At 39.6% G+C, this 19,269-nt stretch overlaps 4 protein-coding genes across 6 annotated transcripts; 2 read left to right on the plus strand and 2 right to left on the minus strand.

Moving 5' to 3' along the window:
* The first annotated feature begins 302 nt into the window (after positions 1 to 302).
* On the plus strand, positions 303 to 4,512 carry dhrs1 (dehydrogenase/reductase (SDR family) member 1). Its single transcript, XM_044219397.1, has 9 exons — positions 303 to 461; positions 1,246 to 1,394; positions 1,642 to 1,785; positions 1,913 to 1,992; positions 2,871 to 3,003; positions 3,133 to 3,276; positions 3,358 to 3,427; positions 3,623 to 3,703; positions 3,820 to 4,512. The coding sequence occupies exons 2-9, from the start codon at positions 1,251 to 1,253 to the stop codon at positions 3,954 to 3,956; spliced, it is 933 nt and encodes a 310-aa protein (XP_044075332.1). The 5' UTR covers positions 303 to 461; positions 1,246 to 1,250; the 3' UTR covers positions 3,957 to 4,512.
* Positions 4,513 to 5,347: 835 nt separating this feature from the next.
* LOC122886793 (RING finger protein 212B-like) lies at positions 5,348 to 15,894 on the minus strand. 2 transcript variants are annotated; one of them, XM_044219408.1, is made up of 13 exons: positions 15,050 to 15,894; positions 13,944 to 14,051; positions 13,772 to 13,824; positions 13,590 to 13,664; positions 13,234 to 13,340; positions 13,041 to 13,143; positions 12,901 to 12,929; positions 12,751 to 12,791; positions 12,643 to 12,667; positions 12,479 to 12,545; positions 11,931 to 11,988; positions 11,763 to 11,793; positions 5,348 to 6,169 (listed from the first exon to the last, which is right to left on the minus strand). In XM_044219408.1, the coding sequence occupies exons 2-13, from the start codon at positions 14,041 to 14,043 to the stop codon at positions 6,106 to 6,108; spliced, it is 753 nt and encodes a 250-aa protein (XP_044075343.1). In that variant the 5' UTR covers positions 14,044 to 14,051; positions 15,050 to 15,894; the 3' UTR covers positions 5,348 to 6,105. The 2 variants fall into 2 exon arrangements, with proteins under 2 accessions (XP_044075343.1, XP_044075342.1); XM_044219407.1 differs by lacking the exon at positions 5,348 to 6,169 and adding an exon at positions 11,420 to 11,669.
* On the plus strand, positions 6,104 to 11,177 carry homeza (homeobox and leucine zipper encoding a). Its single transcript, XM_044219399.1, has 3 exons — positions 6,104 to 6,560; positions 7,308 to 7,399; positions 7,756 to 11,177. Exon 3 carries the CDS (start codon positions 7,781 to 7,783, stop codon positions 9,779 to 9,781), a length of 2,001 nt encoding a protein of 666 aa, XP_044075334.1. The 5' UTR covers positions 6,104 to 6,560; positions 7,308 to 7,399; positions 7,756 to 7,780; the 3' UTR covers positions 9,782 to 11,177.
* A 137-nt stretch (positions 15,895 to 16,031) lies between the features above and the next one.
* Positions 16,032 to 18,209, minus strand: LOC122886792 (zona pellucida sperm-binding protein 3-like). Of its 2 annotated transcripts, none has more exons than XM_044219406.1 (10): positions 18,054 to 18,209; positions 17,774 to 17,940; positions 17,596 to 17,699; positions 17,387 to 17,475; positions 17,112 to 17,292; positions 16,913 to 17,018; positions 16,706 to 16,791; positions 16,397 to 16,488; positions 16,255 to 16,320; positions 16,032 to 16,166 (listed from the first exon to the last, which is right to left on the minus strand). In XM_044219406.1, exons 1-9 carry the CDS (start codon positions 18,118 to 18,120, stop codon positions 16,256 to 16,258), a joined length of 957 nt encoding a protein of 318 aa, XP_044075341.1. In that variant the 5' UTR covers positions 18,121 to 18,209; the 3' UTR covers positions 16,032 to 16,166; position 16,255. The 2 variants fall into 2 exon arrangements, with proteins under 2 accessions (XP_044075341.1, XP_044075340.1); XM_044219405.1 differs by having other exon boundaries at positions 16,244 to 16,320.
* Positions 18,210 to 19,269: the final 1,060 nt, after the last annotated feature.

Genomic DNA, 19,269 nt, shown 5'->3' on the forward strand with positions numbered 1-19,269 from the left:
TTAAAACAAGGAATATTACTTAACAAGCAACGAGTACGATAGTGCATGGGTCTAACGAGGCACCTGTAAGATAGTTTTTCGTCATTTTAAGATACAAAAAAAACCCCCAACTCTTTGACTATTCACTTCAAAACCAGGGGCGAATGTGGGATGCTCGCGTTAAATTTAGTCTACCGGAATTCAAGCGAAGGAGGAAGTTAGCGTAAGTGAACCCTCAGTTTCACGCGGATAGTCAACTCTCTGCTTTGTCTAGCGTCTTCTCGCGATATTATGATAGATATGGTGACTTCGTAGACACGTCACGTTACTCATATTGTTGACGCTAGAGGCAATACACAGTGCATCACAACAGCTTTATATAACAGCTGTGACTTTTGTACCGATACTTTTCCTCGTCGGTTCCTCCGAAGAACCATTATTGAGACTTGGCAAAACAGAGCCAGCGCTTCCTGTGGAAAAAGGTATGTTTTTTCATGCAATTGAGCGAATTCTATAGTTTTTAAAGTTTAATTTACAATCTACTGCGTTAAATAACAGCATAGTCTCGCCTCTGATAAGAATTAATTTTCATGGAATCAAATAGTGTGAACGAGTCGCCAGTTTCTCAAGAATTGTTAACAGCGAAATTGTTGTTCAAACGAAAATAAAAATAAACGAGTTAATTTATCATAAGAAAGAGAAAAACATGACTTTATAGCATTAAACTTTGTTTAATACATTATGAGTAAAACGAGCTCGTTACATAAGGATATTTTTCTCCTTATATGAAAAACTAAACAGATGTTTCTGGTGGTATCAATACGTCGCAATAGTAATTTTACTTTTATTGTGTGCTTTTATTAAGTTGTATTTCCCTTCTATAACATTTAGCAAAGGCCTTGCTATGCCATTCTAGTGTGAATACTATTTGGGCAAAGTGTACATTCTTTTCTTACGTTATCATTAAACTTATCACTTATAAATCATTGATCACTGCTTCACTCTTATCATTATATCAGTGTCAACAGTAATGCTGAATAATAATGACTGGGCCAATAACAGTGCCTCCTCTAAGTCAACTATGGGGTGGAGAGTGATAGCACAATTTCATTTATGCAACCATGTTGCAATCTTTTTTTTTTATTACCCAGTTGACCTCTGATCATATTTCACCAAAACAGACCTCTATTCATGTTGTGTACTTTTAGTTTAGGAGGTGTATTTGAGTTAACTGCTTATTGTATGTGGTGCTGTTTCCTCCCCCAGAGAAAATGTCCCTGTCTGGCTGGGTGTGTGTAGTAACAGGTGCCTCCAGAGGCATTGGCAGGGGAATAGCTCTCCAGCTGTCGGAGGCAGGAGCCACCGTCTACATCACAGGGCGCCAGGAGAAGACTCTGAAACAAACTGCTGCACAGGTGAAATTTAGAGCTTGAATCTCTTGTAAGAGCCGATCAGACCGCTTTACGGTAGAGAGGCAGTAGCAACGTCATTAACCTATCTCTTGGCTCAGCTCCCAAAAATGCAAATTCCTCCCTCCATGCCATGTCTGGTGCGTCAATGTCACACCTGAAATGTGGGTGTTTTCTGCTCTGTAGTATTGTAGTAGTGTTATTGAGGGTTTGTTGCTATGGTTCACAGCTGATGTCTTTGTTCTCAACCCAGGTTAAGGAGAGGGGTGGAAACTGTGTGCCAGTTATCTGTGATTCTACAAAAGATGAACAAATTGAAGAACTGTTTGAACGGATCAAACGTGAACAGAATGGCAGGCTGGATATCCTGGTTAACAATGCCTATGCTGGAGTACAGGTGGGTGTACTGCACTGACCGTATGTAGAGTAAAGCTGTGTAAATGGAAGGGATCAGCATGAAAGAGCACCAACCATAAACTGCCCGCGGTTTTTACCTGAACTTTAAACATGATTTGTTATTCCAGGCTATCTTTGAGAATATGGGGAACAAGTTCTGGGAAACTGATCCGTCCATTTGGGATTCCATCAACAACACAGGCCTCAGGTACGAATATGTGCTTACTCATGTCTGCTACGTCAGCTGAGTCATTGTCAGCCAACTGGTTATTCATCTCTTCCTGTAAAGTGACATTTTTTTTAAGACATTACTCAACTTGTTTTTGTCTTTTTTAGTTTTGGGTTCAGCAGGAATCAGTAGTAGCTCTTTCAGAATACATAAAACAAGAAACCAGGAGTGTGATGTGACGGTGTAGTCCCTCATTCGTCCAGGAGTGTTCCATTGTAGAAAAGGTTTCAGTCGTAGTCATCTGGACACTGTTTTCAGAATCAAGACGTTTGCATCTAAAAGCTACAAACCACACATTTGAAGACAGTGAGGTGAAGATTCTAAGTAGAGAGAAGAGTTGGTTTGAAAGAGGAGTCAAAGAAGCCATTTTTATGAAAAAAGAAAACCCCTCTTTAAACAGAAATGGTGGTCTGAGATTCAATTTGCCAACCGTTTACCACAGTGTATTAACACCGTGGTCAAGCCAATCATATGCTAATCAGGTACGTAACAGTGATGAGGGAGGTGCAGCCAGAAAACAATAGGCCTGATTACTGGGCTATCATGGAAACAGGAGGTGAAACTAGGCAAGGTAAACAGCAGACACTCAGGAAGACTCCTCCCTGAGGGCAGGGCCTAAGCAACACAGAGTTCTCAGACCATTTTCACAATTGAGAATGACTTCCGCATGGGAGCCGAAACGTCTTGATTCTGAAAACAGTGTCCAGATGACTACGACTGAAACCTTTTCTATAATAGTGTGATGTGTTTACTGTAAATTCAAGTAGTATTCATTTTCACTTTGTCAGAGGTATTTTAAAACTGAGTGGACAAAAATATTATAATATTACTTATGTCCATTTTTATTTCTCTGGCAGGGGCCACTATTTCTTCTCAGTTTATGCATCCCGGGTGATGGTGGCTCAAGGTCGGGGTTTGATAGTCACCATTTCATCAATGGGGGGGCTTCGGTATCTGTTCAATGTTCCATATGGCGTTGGTAAAGCCGCAGTAAGTTCTCCTCTCATTATGACTCAGATATATGTTATCAAGACCCAAATCTCATTTAAAGCAAGTGCATGTACTTTATAATTAGATCAGTGTAATAAAAACCTGTTTTGTTTTGTGGTTTGTTTCCAGTGTGACAGGCTGGCAGCAGACATGGCTGTTGAGCTGAAAAGTAGGGGAGTGGCTTCTGTCAGCCTGTGGCCAGGAGCAGTACAAACAGAGTTGGTGTCTCAGTACATATTGGCGAAAGACATACCAAACGATGTAAATTCTAAGGTAGACTCTTCTCTAGCAGCAAATTTATGCATGGTAGCTGCTTCGTCTTTTTGCTAATTCCCTGGATTTTCTTTGCCTCAGTTTAAAGATGTATTTGCCGACGGAGAAACAACAGAACTGAGTGGGAAGTGCATCGTCAATCTGGCAAAAGGTAGGATTTTACTGTATGAGATGGTATCCACCTCACAGTCAGACTGTTAAATGGAGACTGAAATGAAAGCCACAAAGGCTTTATAGAGTAACTCATATTTGATCTGCACATGCTGTTCATTGTAACATGCTTTCACAAACTGATTTTATTCATTTGCAAACTAAGCATACTCTGGTTTCTCTTTCTGCCTGAAAGATAAAAATCTGATGTCACTGACTGGGAAAGTGCTCATGACTTGTGACCTGGCAAGGCGGTATGGGATTCGAGATGTTGATGGTAAGCTTGTATCAGCTTTCTAATGTCTTTTTTTATTTTATTTTTTTTTAGATTTGAACTTATGATTATGTACAATCACATAATTCTAATATTTTCTTCATCTGTTTATTTTCCAGGAAGGACTGTAGCTGATTTCACTTCCCTAAAATTCCTCCTGACCCAGGTCCCATATCTCTCCTGGCTGTCAGCTGTTGTTCCTTCATTCGTACGCCTGCCACGCTTTGTGCTCTCCCTTGCAAATAACCGGTTCTAAACATGTCCTAGTATCATACTGTTTCAGTGACATGGCTTCATGTACGCGCTTCACACTGCATATCCATCCATCCACCATTCACACACTGGTGCCAACTGCTCATCAGACCAAAGAAACTAACTCATTCACGCACGGAGGGGGTTCAGTATCTTGCCCAAGGACACTTCGACATGTGATGTGGCCTGGGGGAAGCCGGGATCGAACCGCCGACTATTCTATTATTACTCGCTCTACCTCTAAGCCCCAGTCGCTCCTATAGTTGTCATATCATTGATTTCAGATCAAATCCATTACTGATGGCTGACAAGAACCAAACTATTTAAACTGACAAAGCTATTTTTTATTGTTTAAATTAACTGCATATATACATCCATTCCTACTTCAGTACTTAATTAATGCCATTATATGAAGTTTGAGGCCAACATAAAGGATGCTCTAGCATATTTTCTTTATTAACCATTAACACTAACATAAGCTGTGGGTGAAGCCACACGATGTGAAGATGTGAATGTATTATTACTACATGTCATATATTTTCTTAAGCAGTATACAAAATCACAACTATCTAAAGATAAAGATGACACATTTTAGAAACACATAAATGTTTGTGTAGTTTTACATTTATTTCTTATATTTCTATAAACTGTGTGTATGTACATATGTATGTATGTGTGTGTGTGTATATATACATATACATGTATATATATATATACATGTATATATATATACATATATATACATATACATATATATATATATATATATATATACATGTATATATATATATATACGTGTATATATATATATATACATATATACATATATATATACATGTATATATATATATATACATGTATATATATATACATATATATATACACATGTATATACATGTATATATGTATATATATGTATATATATATACATGTATATATATATATATATATATATATATATATATATATATATATATACATATATATATATATATATATATGTGTGTATGTATGTATATATATATGTACACATACATACATACATACATACATACATACATACACACACACACAACCCTACTACTACTACTCTATTTAACAACTGGTTAAATAAACACATGTTAACTCACTGCTGTTTACACTTCTCATTCCTTTTTGCACAATAACAAAGGTATAGCATCTCCAAATTGATAAAAAAAAAGATGATTAATATTCTATAATCTATTATTTAGCATTAACAGTTCATTATAATTGCTAACTCTGATTGAGATACAAATCACTAAAATACAGCTGGCTTCTTCATCTCGGAAGCAGATATAAATTCAGCTTATTGCTCAAGGACACAGTATCACTGTTGATTGTATACTTCCATCTTGTTTACAATATTCAGAAAAATCAAACAGGCTATAAACTATTTCTTGTTAGAACTTGGTTATACCAGTAGGTCTAAACCCCTCTGGGTCTTAATTTTTTATGATATTTTGGGAATTGATTCACAGCCATAGCCATTTTAGAAATAATGAGGTCAATTATTTGGATTTTTCATATTTTATTTATTCACTTAAATGTTAAAAGTTAAGTTTTAATACTCAACTTGAAGGTTTAAATGCTGTTTCAAAGCCACTATACTACCAGCAAAAAGTTAGCATTGGGAAATATAGTCTTCTTTATTTAGTTATTTGTTGGCCCAAATGTTATATTTAAATATTCTGAGTCTAAAACTAGTCAAATCTGTCTATAAAAAAACATGATGTGTTAATTTTTTTAATGTATTATGTAACTTCTCCCATGTTGTTAAAAGGCCCACATTTCCAGAAAACAGTGTCCTCAGTGGTAGCTACAGCCCTTGGTTGATCACTCAGAAGCTCTCTAACTTTGGTCCAAGGACCTCCAGGGGTCTTGAGGGAGGCTACAAGGGGGTTTCCTGTGAGTAAATTAGAAATTCTTAAACTCCTGTTACTTACTGTTCTACTATTTAAATTTAACAGGATGATGATTCTCGTTTGAAATCATATCAGATGTTTGTGGGCCTGGTTTCAGGAGGGGGGGGTTGACGTGAAAATGTTCAGCCTACTGCCACGGATTTATTATACAGGCGCCTCCTCCCTCCAATCCATGGCCTGCTCTCCCAGACTGGCACACCCACCCCGCCGTCACTGTGGGGGAGTCAGTTGGGCCTTCTGGGCTTCCTGGTCCTCGGCTCCGCCTCGCCTCGATCTGGCCGGACAGGGAAAACACTTCTCCGTTAAAGAACAAAAGCAACAACGGATGGACCGAGGGGGGCGAAGTAACGGCTACACAAATTTAGACCTGTATTTCACGGATTGAGAGATTTGTGCCCTCTACGGCAGGATTTAGCCGACGACTGAACTCCTGCGAAAGGCGACAAACTTGGTCGCCTCGCATCTTTGTATCCCGACCGTAATCCGTCGAGGTGCTTGATAAATAAGACAAGGGTCAAACAGACAGACAGACGGTATTGTTTCCATAATCTTCCTCTAAACTTCGGCCATACAAAGCGGAGTGGCAGAGGGGAAACTCCTGGATTATTTTGTTTTCTTGTCGCTGAAACGGACCTCGGGGATAAAGGCTTGTTTTGGCATTCTTGGTAAGTTTATTTTTATGTTTCACTGAAGCGTGTCTGACGGCGAAGTGCGCCTGTGCAGTGTGAAGCGTTTTAGTTAGTACGCCATAAGGGGGGAGACACTGGACTGCTATAGCCAATGGCACAGTGAGCAACTTTTATAGCTTTTTGTTACACTAAAACAAAGATACTATGTGTAAACTCTCACAGCGCTTTGAAGCAAAACATAAAACACCGGGGAGTCCATCACCTGATCTCTTCCCCGTGGGTTTCAATGTGTCACGAATGACTAATACAGTGATTTCCCATTTGTTTGCTAATGTTTTTAGTACACTTGAACATTTCTTGCGTGGCTAAAGCGACATTAATCGTCGGTCATGGCGTAACCTCCTAACTAAATGCGCAACATTTCCTGTGCTGTCCCAAATAAAGAACAACTCCTCCTGAATGAAGAGTAGCCTACATGGTTACTTTAAGACACTGTCCAATCAGTAGTTACAAATACCTTATTCATATAATCAGGTAATAACTGAAATGGGGAAAAAATATAAAGAATCTGAATCACAATTCCTTGTATTTAGCCTTTTAACTGCCAAACTGACATTCCCATTGTGATATGTTGAATTGTTGGCTTAACACCTGTTGCTTAACAAAATTACATTTATATTCATTTAGTTTTTTGAAACCATTTTTCATAAGCAATATCTGATGCGTAATAATGTGTGTAGAGACCTGAGTATGACTAATGCAACTCATTTTCTCCTTCCACAGGTTTCTCTTGTGGTATCTGCCTTCGTGAAGTGGCTACACTTAACTTTCGGGAGTGAGAACTTGGAAGTAGAACAAAGCCTGACTGGGAAGGGGTGAGAAAATAGACTGTGATGGATTTCTCAGAGATCTCCATTCCCCACGCTCCCACCCTTTGCGACCAATCCCCCCACTCACACAAAACAAAAGTCAGTCACCACACTTTGGGGGAGGGGAACCCCGTCTGGACAGAGTAGGCTATACGACTAGTTTCATTGGGAGTTCAGAATTAGGAGTGCCACGTGGGGGGGAAGGGAAACAGCTGTCAGATAATTGACTTTGAGAATGAATGAGAACAGAAAGAAAATGTACTTCTCCGTTACACTGATCTTATCTGTTAAGTGAAAAAAGTTTGGCAGTTGAGACAAGCAAAAAACAACAACTAAATCAGTATTTTTTTTTCATTTTCTAGGTGAAAGCCTATTTTGATATCCCAGATGGAAATGTACAGTGATCATAATGGCAGAAACGGACTACTTTTGAGCATGAAGGAGCCTTTTGAAGGGAAAGTAACAACGACAGAATGTGAAGAAAAGCTTGAAGCTAAACGCTCCAAGGATTTGCGCCACTCTGCCAGCTCAGCTGAAAGCAATGCAACTGGTGTGGCTAGTTTCACCACTAACCACAACTCTGTTGTGTGCCTGCCTCTAGTGTCAGAGGGACTGAAATTGGTATGGACACAGTCGGATCAAACCCGTGAACTTGACACAATCCCAGAGCTGGTCCAAGCCTTTAATTTATTTCCGTATCCATCATCCCGTGAGGTTAACACCTTGGCCCGGGTATGTGCCTTGCCACTGGACAAAGTTAAGGTGTGGTTTATGGTGCAGAGAATTAAGTATGGTATCAGCTGGTCCTCAGAGGAGATAGAGGAGACACGGCGGAAGCTGGCAGTGCCTGAGCTTTGTGATGACCCTACTGAAACAAAGGAAGAAGTCAAAATGAAGTGCAAGAGTAGAAGTTGTGAGGAATTGGTAATTGAGGATAAGGATAGTGATGACATAGAGGGTGCTCTCTCCAGCTTCACCCCCCCGAAGAAGAAACCAAAGTGTGAGTCACCAGATTCCTATAAACCAGCCAAACCCACTGCCCCGTGTTTCAGTTCCACCCTCCCACCTCCCCAGGATTCATACTTCTACCGCCCACCAGCAGATATGCCAGCAAGCACAGCAGCTGATGTCTCCATTGACCTTTCAGAGTCATCTTCACGACAGCACCGTCATGGCCGCTACAAAAAGTCTAAAGTTCAGCTCGCTGCCCTTCGAAAGAGCTTTCTGAGAGAGAACTGGCCTGCGGAGGCAGAGCTCAGACGTTTGCAGGAAGAAACTGGGCTGAGCCGTAACGACATTCGTAAATGGTTCAGTGACAGCCGGTACCAGCTTAGGGTTGGCCGAGGAAGCCTGGCAGCAGCCCAGAACTGCTCTCAACACGCTGCGGTTGGAGGTAAACATGATCAACAAATTCAGCCTCTTCCACTTATTACTCAAAATACTCGTCAACTAAACGGGGCGAAGGGCCACGAGGGAGCCCGTAGCAATGGGATTAGAAATTCACATTTCTTTCAGACCTTTTTGTCTAACAGCCTGGAAGCATTTGGGGAAAAGGTCCTTGAGGCAGAAGGGTTTGATGTTATGGAGGAGCTTTCTGCTGATGGGGACAGTTTTAAAGACGAGGAACAAAGTGAAGAACAACCCTTACGACTGACCAAGACGTGCAAGATTGAGCCAGATGTTCTACAGGAACCATCGGGTATATTGAAATCCTCTCCCTACTCTTCCCCTTCTGGCAGCCCACCACTGACTGCCTCGCCTAATAAACCACTTTCAAAGAGCATCAGCACATCAAAGAAGTCGGCCCACTCAGCCAAAGCCAGTCCCTCACGAACACCCTTGCACGTCTCAGGGGGTTCCTCATCCACATCCCCTGCCCTCACTCCTGCTGGGCGACCAAGAAAGACCAAGGAGCAGTTGGATGTGTTAAAGCAGCATTTCTTGCGCTGCCAGTGGCCCAAGAGTGAAGATTACACTGAGCTTGTTAAGCTTACAGGTTTACCCCGTGCAGATGTTATTCAGTGGTTTGGGGACACACGGTATGCTGTTAAAAATGGCCAGCTGCGCTGGGTGAAGGGGGTCCGCGACAAGTTCTTGGCAGAACTTGCAGCCCAGCAAAACAGCAGTGGTTTAACTAACGGAAGTGGCTCTGGGACATCTACTCGGGCCGGGGGTAGCCGCAAACGAAAATCTCAAACAAACGGGACAAGTACAGATTCCCCAGATCTCCAGCCATTGGTAACATATTACCTTTCAACAGGCTCACTAAATGAAAAAGACCTTGACTCTCTATGCAAGAAATCAAGAATGAGCTACCAGCAAGTACGAGCTTGGTTTGCAGCTCAGGATCTTGGGGAGACTGACCAAGAGCCTATTGTTGCTGATTAAGACACTGGAACCAGACTTAAGAACAGTTCTAAAACTTGGTGGAGTGCTCCTCACATCCTTTGCACCAACAAGCATAATTATTACTTTGGTTTAAATTGCTTTAATTGAGGCAGGTTTGTAACATCCAGTCTTCCCAGTACAAGCCCAAAGTGAGGTTTGTGTTTTTTATATATGCTGCATTTCCTGCTTATCCTAATATATTTGGACTTGAATTATAATTGTGCTGCCCGTGTTGCTGTAAATAGGACAGTAACTTGTACACTGGTTTGCTATATTTTTTGAGCTTATTATTTTTGTTTAGATATCACTACTACAGATTTTTTTAGTACGCTATTGTAGCAGTATAATTTAAAGTGGTTGTACTTTTGGTACCTGACTATAGCAGATAAGTAACTGCTCCGGGAAAATGTCTAGATGTTGATGAATTTGTTGACTGATCACTGTGTGTAATCATTCCTTTACAGCCAATAATTCCTTGTCATGAAAAGCACACTGGACCTGTACACTTTAAATTGACATCTTGCACTTTGGTTTTAGAGCCTGCTGCCATTATGTTCATTAAATCCAATTCTTTCAAAAAAATAATGTCTTCCGAACTAAACAGTATCATTCTTGACCTCTTAGCTGTTATCATGCCTTTTGAAAACAGCATGGTTCATCTAATTCTACTACTGTCTACATCATATTTCTGAAACACATTCCCTGATTCTCTTTAGACGCTGTGCTCTAATACTTGATTTACTATTTGAATACTTTGCTTGTCATTTGCATTTACAGTAAAGGCTAAACATACAATCACATCAACATTATACAGATGTCAGCATTGCCAACTTCTATTTTGATTTGCACTCATTGATTCAGTCAGTATTTTTACATCTCTTTTGTCTTAGGTGTAGGGTGTGACTTGATGGATTATAATATAGACAAACTAGATATGATAACTGATGGGGTCCATGTACTGCATAAGTAGTAAAGGGTTTGAATCCAAAGAAATATTACCATTCTGTTTATGTTAAATCAGATTATGAATTATAGCACAAGCATTATACATTCAGGTTTTCAGTTCAGAAAAACTCACAAATACATACTCTGTAGTACTTCTTAGTTGACATACAGGGGGTGAAGTGGGCTTTAAATGGAGTCAGAGTTTAGTTAATTAGAAATGTCTGGACAAAGGTTAGATGACAAGAATGTTTATAAAGCAGTGTGCACCACTGTGTTTTGTCATTCTATTAGTAATGAAAAGTTAATGCAAGTGTCATGCTGTGGGGAAATGTCCAAAACACTTGGTGTCTTCCTTTGCAGATGTTTTCAATGTATTTTTTTCCTGTTTGAATTTTTTTTCTCATTTTCACAATTGTGTCACTGGAGACCAGTAAAGGATTTGCCTTTATAATCATGTGTTCATGCTGTTTTTTGTGTGCTGTAATGACTCCAACTGATTCTGACTGATCAAATGTATTTTTTCATCAATGTAAATTCTGTGTGACTGTGAAATTTATTTGCAGAAATGGTTCTAATATAAATTACTGCTAAAAAATGTATTGCAACAGAAAATAGATGACCATAAGTCAACCAATGACCAACAAGATAATATGTCAGGTTAATTCCCTAATCAGGGGAACCACATAGTAACATCAGTACAACATCCATGTAAGCGTAACAATTAGAAAATACCTATACTCAACTATGTAGAAGACATTCAAGCGTTGCTTAAACTGTTTCTGGGCAAAAACAAATTTGTATCAGACAAGACAGTCCTGATGAACTTAAGTGACAAAAACGTCCCCAGAATTGTTAGGGGCCATTTCATTAACGTCTGGGTGACTGTATTGATAATCCACTCATAAACTGAAACTGGAAAACATTAGGAGTCTGATGCAGAGTTCTGAGGAAGACAGAAATGGACTGAATCAGCAATTATAATAAGAAATGTGATGCAATGTTTCATGGCAGATGTAATTTGGAAAGCAATTCTTACCTTGTAAGGGTGCTAAAGGATGTGGGTGTTCCTTTTTGAAACAGAGGTGAAAGGATTTTGATTAAAGAACTAATGCTTTTAATTTCTGAGTTGATTAGGCATAGTGTATCCAGTTTAATCACAGAACCTATGGTAGAGCTACAAAAGCGTGTTTGCAACCACACTTACTGTGTACACGTTCATGAAGAGAACTATGGCTAGAAATAGAAGTAGCTGATCCAGGAGTCTGACAAAAACAGAGAGGTCAAAGTGTTTCCTTTATTTTATGTAACAAAAGGTAAAACCAAATGAAAATTCTGCTCTAAAATGCTGTATAAGTTTGTAGTTGACTATCTGCTGAGTATTAATGAGGGCCTGGTCTATGACTGTGTAATTATTATTATTGAGCGTGAAAATTAGCTTCTTCCAGAGGTTTCAACCACATCTCAGTGAATGGAGTTGTCATGGAGAAGACATTCCTTAACTTAACTCCATCCACTAACCAAGACAGTGAGATGAAACCTCCTGGAAAGCTTCGGTAAAAGTTACTTACAGTAGTTGATCTTGAGTTAGGATTTTGTATTGTCAAACTGTAATTATTATGTCAACAAAGTTGCACAATAATCTAAGAATCGATGTATATATTTTTTGATAAATACTTTTTGTTTCTGCCATAACATTAATTTACCGAAGGTCTAGAAAACCTTACATGGAGCCAATATGACTACGAGACTTACTGTGAGGGAGGATAGACTGGGATCTCTGGCTCTGGGCCACCCCTGCGACTCTGCTGAGCCTAAGTGACTAAGACCCAAACATCATGTTGTTATAAAGTGTGGATATGTGATGATGTCGCAAATAAAGAATGAAATCCACTAGAGCATGACAATGTAATACATACCTCACAGTTCTTGAACGAGGGGTAACTGGTAAAAGAAAACATGCGCACATCAACTTGAATCCAAAAATTCAAACACTGCAACAATTCAACTCAAATCACTGGGTTTACCTGGGGAGGTAACAGCCACAGGGAGTGACATCCTTTGAGTACTATATACATATGAGACAGAAAGTTATTACTCAGTCAATTAAAAAAAAACTTTAATACTGGAAAGTTTGCTATTAAACATGATTGTCCTGAAACGTAAATTGGCTTTACCCATCTATTTGAAACTGTCCTGGAGAAACCTGTGGCAAACAGAAAGTGTGTGGGCTAAATTCGATATGTAACTTATTACCTGAACATTGGCATTTTTGGCAACATTAACTTTTCCTTTATTAGACTTTTGGAACACTTACCCTCCTCTGAGAAAGTGGCTTTTTCAATTCAGCAGTCTCTCTTTTCAGCTCTGAAAGCTGCTTTTTTAAGTCAGCATTCTCTCTTTTCAGCTCGGAGAGTTGCCTTGTGATAACAGACGTGGGAAGAATAGCGTCGCAATCGGAGGTCTTATTTACACAGCCACAGAGGAACAATAACAGATATTAAAATCACCTGTAACCCTGCTCAGTGACTTCCTTCAGATGCCTTTCCAGTTCAGCAGACTTATGCTTGAAGTGCGCTGTGACTCTCTCCATCTGTGTCCGCTGAAAAAGCGCAATCTGAGGAGCATGAAGACATCACATTCAAATATTCTTTCAGTGAAAGTAAAACACTATGTAAATCAACTTTGGCTTTTGGAGTATAGCTGATACATTTAATCTTGTCAACTATCACTCTAACTGAAGCATTCTCTTGTTGAATGACTTTTTGACTGGTTATTAATTGACTGACTGCTCTGGCAATTTACATCCTAGTATAGCAATTAAAAAGGGCAGCAGCGAGGGAAACGCTGCACAGAGGAGACAGACCTGTGATATGTGCTCCAGCCGTGATTGGATGAGCTTCACAGGGTCCTTGAAAAACACCTTTTCCTGTGGCTTCATCTGAAATAGAAAATGTGTGCAGATATAACAAGTTGGCTATGTAAAATAAAGTAACACTCTGTTGGTGGCATCAGGCAGTAACTTGCAGTGAAAATAAAGTCACCAACCTCATCTGTGATGGGCAAATAACTGCAGCTGGCCCCACATACGCTGCACTGCTCTGTGGGAAAAGACATAATCACAAGAGGCATGCGTAGCCTGAAACTGCATCTTATTTGAGCCATGATGTGGAAGCAAGTTAACTTAGCACACAGAGCAGATAGTATATAATTGTCTTACTAGACTTAATGCATGCTTCACAGCAGATGTGGCCACAGCTGGACACAGCAAACTTCGACCCTCTCCTTGTGAAGCACTGATTACAGTGGAACCAGTCCATTTCCTCCTCTGCAAACAAACACAAGATTACAATACACAAATGTGATAAAATAACATTACATATTACACTATATGACCATAAGCATGTGGACACCCCTTGTCACATACTTTTGTGTACTTTTAGTATTGGGTTGTTTTTCTCAGGCTCAGTCCCTTAGTATAAATTATGGAAAATCTTAATGCTACAGCATACATATTTTAGACAATAGCGTGCTTCCAACTTTGGGGCAGCAGTTGGTGTTTGGCCCTTTCCTGTTTCAACATGGCAATGCTCCCTTGCACAAAGCCAGGTCCATGAAGAAATGGTTTTCCCAGTTTGGTGTGGAAGAACCTGACTGGCCTGTACAGAGCCCTGACCTCATCCCCATACAACACCTTTGGGATGAACTGGAACCCAACATCAGTCCCCCATCTCACAAACGCTGTTGAGGCTGAAAGGGAGCAAATCCCTGCAGCCAGGTTCCAAAATCTTGTGGAAAGCCTGCCCACAGATGAGTGGAGACTCCTAGCAGCATTTTAATGACCATGGTTTTGAAATGACATGTTCAAAGGTGTCAGGTTCCCACGTACTTTTGGCCATGTAGTCTACCAGTATATAGATACGTTTTAATATTAAGCTTTTTATGACATTGGGGCTTCACAATACAGGAGGGGTTTTTTTGCCCTTAAGTTACACAATGCAAATTCGTCATACCCACACTCATACACAAAGTTACCAACATAGCTCAACCATTTTAACATTAACGTTTAATTCTGCAATGAGGCAGCCAGGTCACCGCCCACCACACACACGTAAAATAGTAGTTAGATACAGCAGTCAAAACTGAAGACGAAATTACTCAACAATGCTAACTGGTTATGCTATTGGCCATCAAAGTGTTTGCTAGCTAGCTTAAATTGTGGGAAATTCACTTGTTCCGTTTGGCCGAACACTGACAAGTAGAGGGTAAGAAACTGACTCAAAACATGTTACAAAATATCTGCTCTTATTTTTGTTATGTTATTACCCGTCGCCCTGCTCAGAAGTAACGCAAGTTGAGGTTTTATCCTGACGAGAAGTTATTGCATCATCGGCTCAGCAATCCCGCTTTCAGTTTTGAGTGACGTATGAAGACCCCCCCATTCCTCAGCGTCTGTCAAAATGTTACTATGCTAACTTAACCTCAGTGATATAAATGCCCCTCCTTTTTAAAAAAAAAAAAAGGAAATAAAAAATTTAAAGTCACCAATATTAAAACATTTCACTAGTTAATTCAAGATGTTGGATGAGCCTGGAAATAGGGCCTAATATAGCCACGATTTTTCCACTTCAAAAGATGGATAATATTATAAAGATGACCGTGATCTGCTTAGCACAGAAATTCTTTAGACCTCTTTGAACACTTGCCATCTTAAATTTGTCATTTAAAAATTTTTAAAAAAACCCAAACAGCGCCAAGGACAGCTGTTGCACCACATGTCATAACTTGCACTTTGTCTCCAATTTCAAGATCTGTTCATTTTATGGCTTAATCATTAGCTCTTTAGTCAACTTCACATTACATCACATTTATGCTGGTGCTGATGGCATGATAAACTGGATTACATACTCTGGATCAGCTGGCATTTCAGAGAGAGTGTAAATTATGTAACATTTGATGATTAAAGAGCCATTTAGACATTTAAGACAACCTTTGACCCAGAAATGTTTAACAGAACATTTTTTAGCCTTGGGACCTGGTGGAAGACTAGAATGAAAGAAATTTAAAAAAAAAGTAATTGGGAATACAAGTATGCTGACATGTTGAAAACTACATTCGAGTTAGATGAAAAATCCCACCATTAACTTAATGAAATTGCTGCCCATACGCACACATCTGTAGTTTTACCCAGGAAAAAGATTGGATGCTAAGATATGAAGAGTCACACTAATAAAACCTTCAATGCAAGACACCTGAAGCACATCATTACACACACCAAACAAGAAACTTAATTTGAGCATGCAAGTGATTGGTTTGGAAACTTCTTTAATGGCCACATTACAATCTGAAATACAGAGACAGGCAGGCATTAAGCTTGCAAAATGCAGAATAAAAACCCAATTCAGATTGAAGGATCATTGAAGTCTGTAAAATGGAGCCATTCCTGTTGGGTGGGGAAAAAGAAAAAAAAAAAAGTTTAGTGGTGGATAAATATATAGCAATGTAAAATTAAACCCTTACCTTTAGCATACTTCAGGAATTCACATCAGTGATGGTAAGTGGTCCAAGGACTGCTTTTTGTACCATTGCATGCTTCCCTGTTTAGAAAGAACACAGGCTGTTTTAGTATAGTACAATGAGACCAGTTTAATACAGCAGAAGTTGTGCTGATACCTGATTCTACACTCCTCATCCTCCTGGACTTGCAGCTGGATTCACAGCAGTCACAAAGATTGCTATAGGCAGGGTTGTCCAGCAGCTCCCAACTGAATCAGGAGAGAGTATTTTAACAGTTAGAAATAAAATATAAATAATCTCCATTAACTGCTCACTTGTTCCATGATAGAAGTCTGATTGAATCCCAAAATGTTGACAGTGCTTGAAACAAAATGTCATTAGCTATACTGTTTACATTCTGACACTGATGCAGTTTAAATTTTTTTTTTTTTTTTTTTTTTTTTTTTTTTTTTTAAAGTGACTTACCGATGCTCTTTAACATAGTGGCAGGCTTTCTTGGTTGTGTCAAGACTGGCGGGATCCCAAGCCAGAAGTCTGCAGTTGATAAACACCTGTCGAGTGGAGACATTGCAAAGCATACGTTTCCAGGATTTACAAGTAATAAAATATTTCAGTTTCCACAACACAGCCCTGCAGCTAAAAATGAACATTTATAGAATGAGACTAGTTTACCTCTTCTCCGAGAGCAAACCTAAAGGCTTGAAGGGATAGTTGGATCTCTGATGATTTTTGCCTTGGCTCGAATTTTGAGCGCGAGATCTTACTGTCCACTAGACATCTGTATGGTTAATTAACATATTGAGTTACTTCCAATGTCTGAAGAAAAAAAAGTTAATTAAGTCAGTGCTTATTTCCATTATAACTAGAGTACCCCTTATTGGTGATTATCGGGTATATGCTGCTTTCAGGGTGCAGCTCTGGTGTGGTAGTCGCTACACATTCATCCAGAAGCAGCAGCAAGGGCTGATGGCTCCTCTGCGCCACACTAGCCATGATCGGGATAAGAGAGCCCAGAGGAAAACTAGTAGATTCCGCGGGGCCTGAGAAGTCACCTACAGCAGTAAAGAGAGATAAGGCATTAAGTTACAAGAGTTTCTATGAGAAAGAATTCTGCCTTTTACCAGTGAGGTGATATTTTACACCCACCATTCATAAGTCCAATGTGGAACACTAGATCACTTTCACCATATGTATTAAACGCTGGGTAATAAGTCAGAGGGTACCAGTCTTTGGGCCTGCACAAAATAAAGCAGAATGAGTAAAGCAACTACTGCCAATAAACACTTGCATCTGTACAACTCCAATAGCAAGTAACTAAGTTTCACTTAACATTCAGTTATAGTATAAGCACCCACCTCTCATATGCACAGACAACTGGGCGAGTAAACGGGAGAACATTAGAGTCAGGAGGGGAACTGTAGGTCAGATCATTGGTGTACATCAGCTGATTCCCAGTAACCTATGAGAGATACAAATGTCACTAAGCTGTCAAAAATAGTTGACTCAGTTTGCAGGTAGAAGTACGCTACTGACCAGTCTCCTGAAGTGACAGTTATCGAGAGCCACACTGAAAACAGCCTCCCTGGGCGAGGAGCTGGTGGGGTAACAGTTACCCAGACGAAAGAGGGAGGTATTAGCCAGGGATCTGCTCTCTGTCCACACCAGCGTCACAAAATCAGGCCTACAGTCTAGCCTCATGTCTGTGAAGGAATACAACACAAAGAACTCAAGGCTCTACTCAAACAGTTTCAGTTAAAGAGGATGAATCAACATTAAAAGCAAAAACAGGCCATGCATTTCACCGCAATACTACCTGCATACGCTGACATGGCCGCTGCCAGGCTCAAAAGCAGTGCACATTGCCAAAAGAAAGCCATCATGACTCAACACTTGCTTCTGACACTGTGGGTGGTTTTATTCCTTTTGACTGGGAGACAATCAGGAAAATCTCTTTCACCTGGTGTGTGACAACAGTCTCAGGTGCAGCGGCCATCAGCCTAATTACAATAAGCCTGGAAAGGCTTATAAGGCACATATACATTTACATGTGTATCATGTTTATGATATAATTTATATTATAATAGTATACAAGAATCCCACAGATATGCAAACTCGGTACCACTATCCTTGCTGCAGGCAGTAAATACAAGTTATAATTAATGTATGAACTCGTATTTTCCACGCAAAGAGCTGCAGTATATGAATTATGTCAGTGTGAAGTTACTGCTTTGTCATTCATCTTTTTTATGTGTAAACACTTGCCCTTGCACTCAGGTCTATCGCCACTGATTTATATTTATGGCCAGAGTGGAGGAAAACCCCAAGCTACATTCAACTTCAGGCAAAAGTGGCCCAAATCTGATTCTTCAATCAGGATTGTCTTTGTTTAACAAAAGAAATCACACTGAGAATTTTAATACTGCGTTGGACCACTTTCGTATGTTGTCTTACAACTGAGACATGATCTGTGGCAATGCTGCCTCAGTGTACAATCAGTAATATCTGAATTTTTGAACTTGTGTCTTGATTCATAGCAAGCGCTTGAGGAAAAATGGAAGGTATTCAGTAGAAGAAAAACGGCTGTGTCCCAATTCAGCTGCCAGATCTGCTAAATCACTCAGCCCACAAAGATGGGTTAGAAGACCTGAAGGCAACATTATAATTGACTGTAAATGAGACAGCCTCAGAGGCAAATTTCTCAGGTGGTTCTTTAATTGTATAGCCAATTTTTTTATTTGAGAGTTATTTGCCAAGAAATTGTAATTACTAGTGATAAGCTGAGAAATTGTGTGTTCATAAACTGTGACATTTCACAACACATGAAATAGTGTAGCAGGTTACAGCTCAGACTAAGACACATGAGACTACTATATGACTTGATATTAAAGTCTGGATATTTTATTTCAGGTGCTGGAGTTGTGATGGCTTTATGGAGAACTTGTCAAGTGATGAAAAGCTGCAGTATCAAGTGCTATTGTCTAGTGTTTTGTGCCAAGATAAGCACAGCTAAAATAAAAATAAAAATAAAT

Source organism: Siniperca chuatsi, linkage group LG13, assembly GCF_020085105.1.
Source record: "Siniperca chuatsi isolate FFG_IHB_CAS linkage group LG13, ASM2008510v1, whole genome shotgun sequence".
Lineage (NCBI taxonomy): Eukaryota > Metazoa > Chordata > Actinopteri > Centrarchiformes > Sinipercidae > Siniperca > Siniperca chuatsi.

Coding starts and splice junctions, on each gene's coding strand:
- dhrs1 (XM_044219397.1), top strand. CDS start 1,251: ATGTCCCTGTCTGGCTGGGTGTGTGTAGTAACAGGTGCCTCCAGAGGC. Junction 1,395..1,641: donor TGAAACAAACTGCTGCACAG/GTGAAATTTAGA, acceptor TTCTCAACCCAG/GTTAAGGAGAGGGGTGGAAA. Junction 3,428..3,622: donor CATCGTCAATCTGGCAAAAG/GTAGGATTTTAC, acceptor TCTGCCTGAAAG/ATAAAAATCTGATGTCACTG.
- homeza (XM_044219399.1), top strand. CDS start 7,781: ATGGAAATGTACAGTGATCATAATGGCAGAAACGGACTACTTTTGAGC.
- LOC122886793 (XM_044219407.1), bottom strand. CDS start 14,043: ATGGACTGGTTCCACTGTAATCAGTGCTTCACAAGGAGAGGGTCGAAG. Junction 12,930..13,040: donor AGCCACTTTCTCAGAGGAGG/GTAAGTGTTCCA, acceptor TGTTTGCCACAG/GTTTCTCCAGGACAGTTTCA. Junction 12,546..12,642: donor CCTCGTTCAAGAACTGTGAG/GTATGTATTACA, acceptor TTTGGGTCTTAG/TCACTTAGGCTCAGCAGAGT.
- LOC122886792 (XM_044219406.1), bottom strand. CDS start 18,120: ATGATGGCTTTCTTTTGGCAATGTGCACTGCTTTTGAGCCTGGCAGCG. Junction 17,700..17,773: donor ACTGTCACTTCAGGAGACTG/GTCAGTAGCGTA, acceptor TATCTCTCATAG/GTTACTGGGAATCAGCTGAT. Junction 16,792..16,912: donor GGTTTGCTCTCGGAGAAGAG/GTAAACTAGTCT, acceptor TCCACTCGACAG/GTGTTTATCAACTGCAGACT.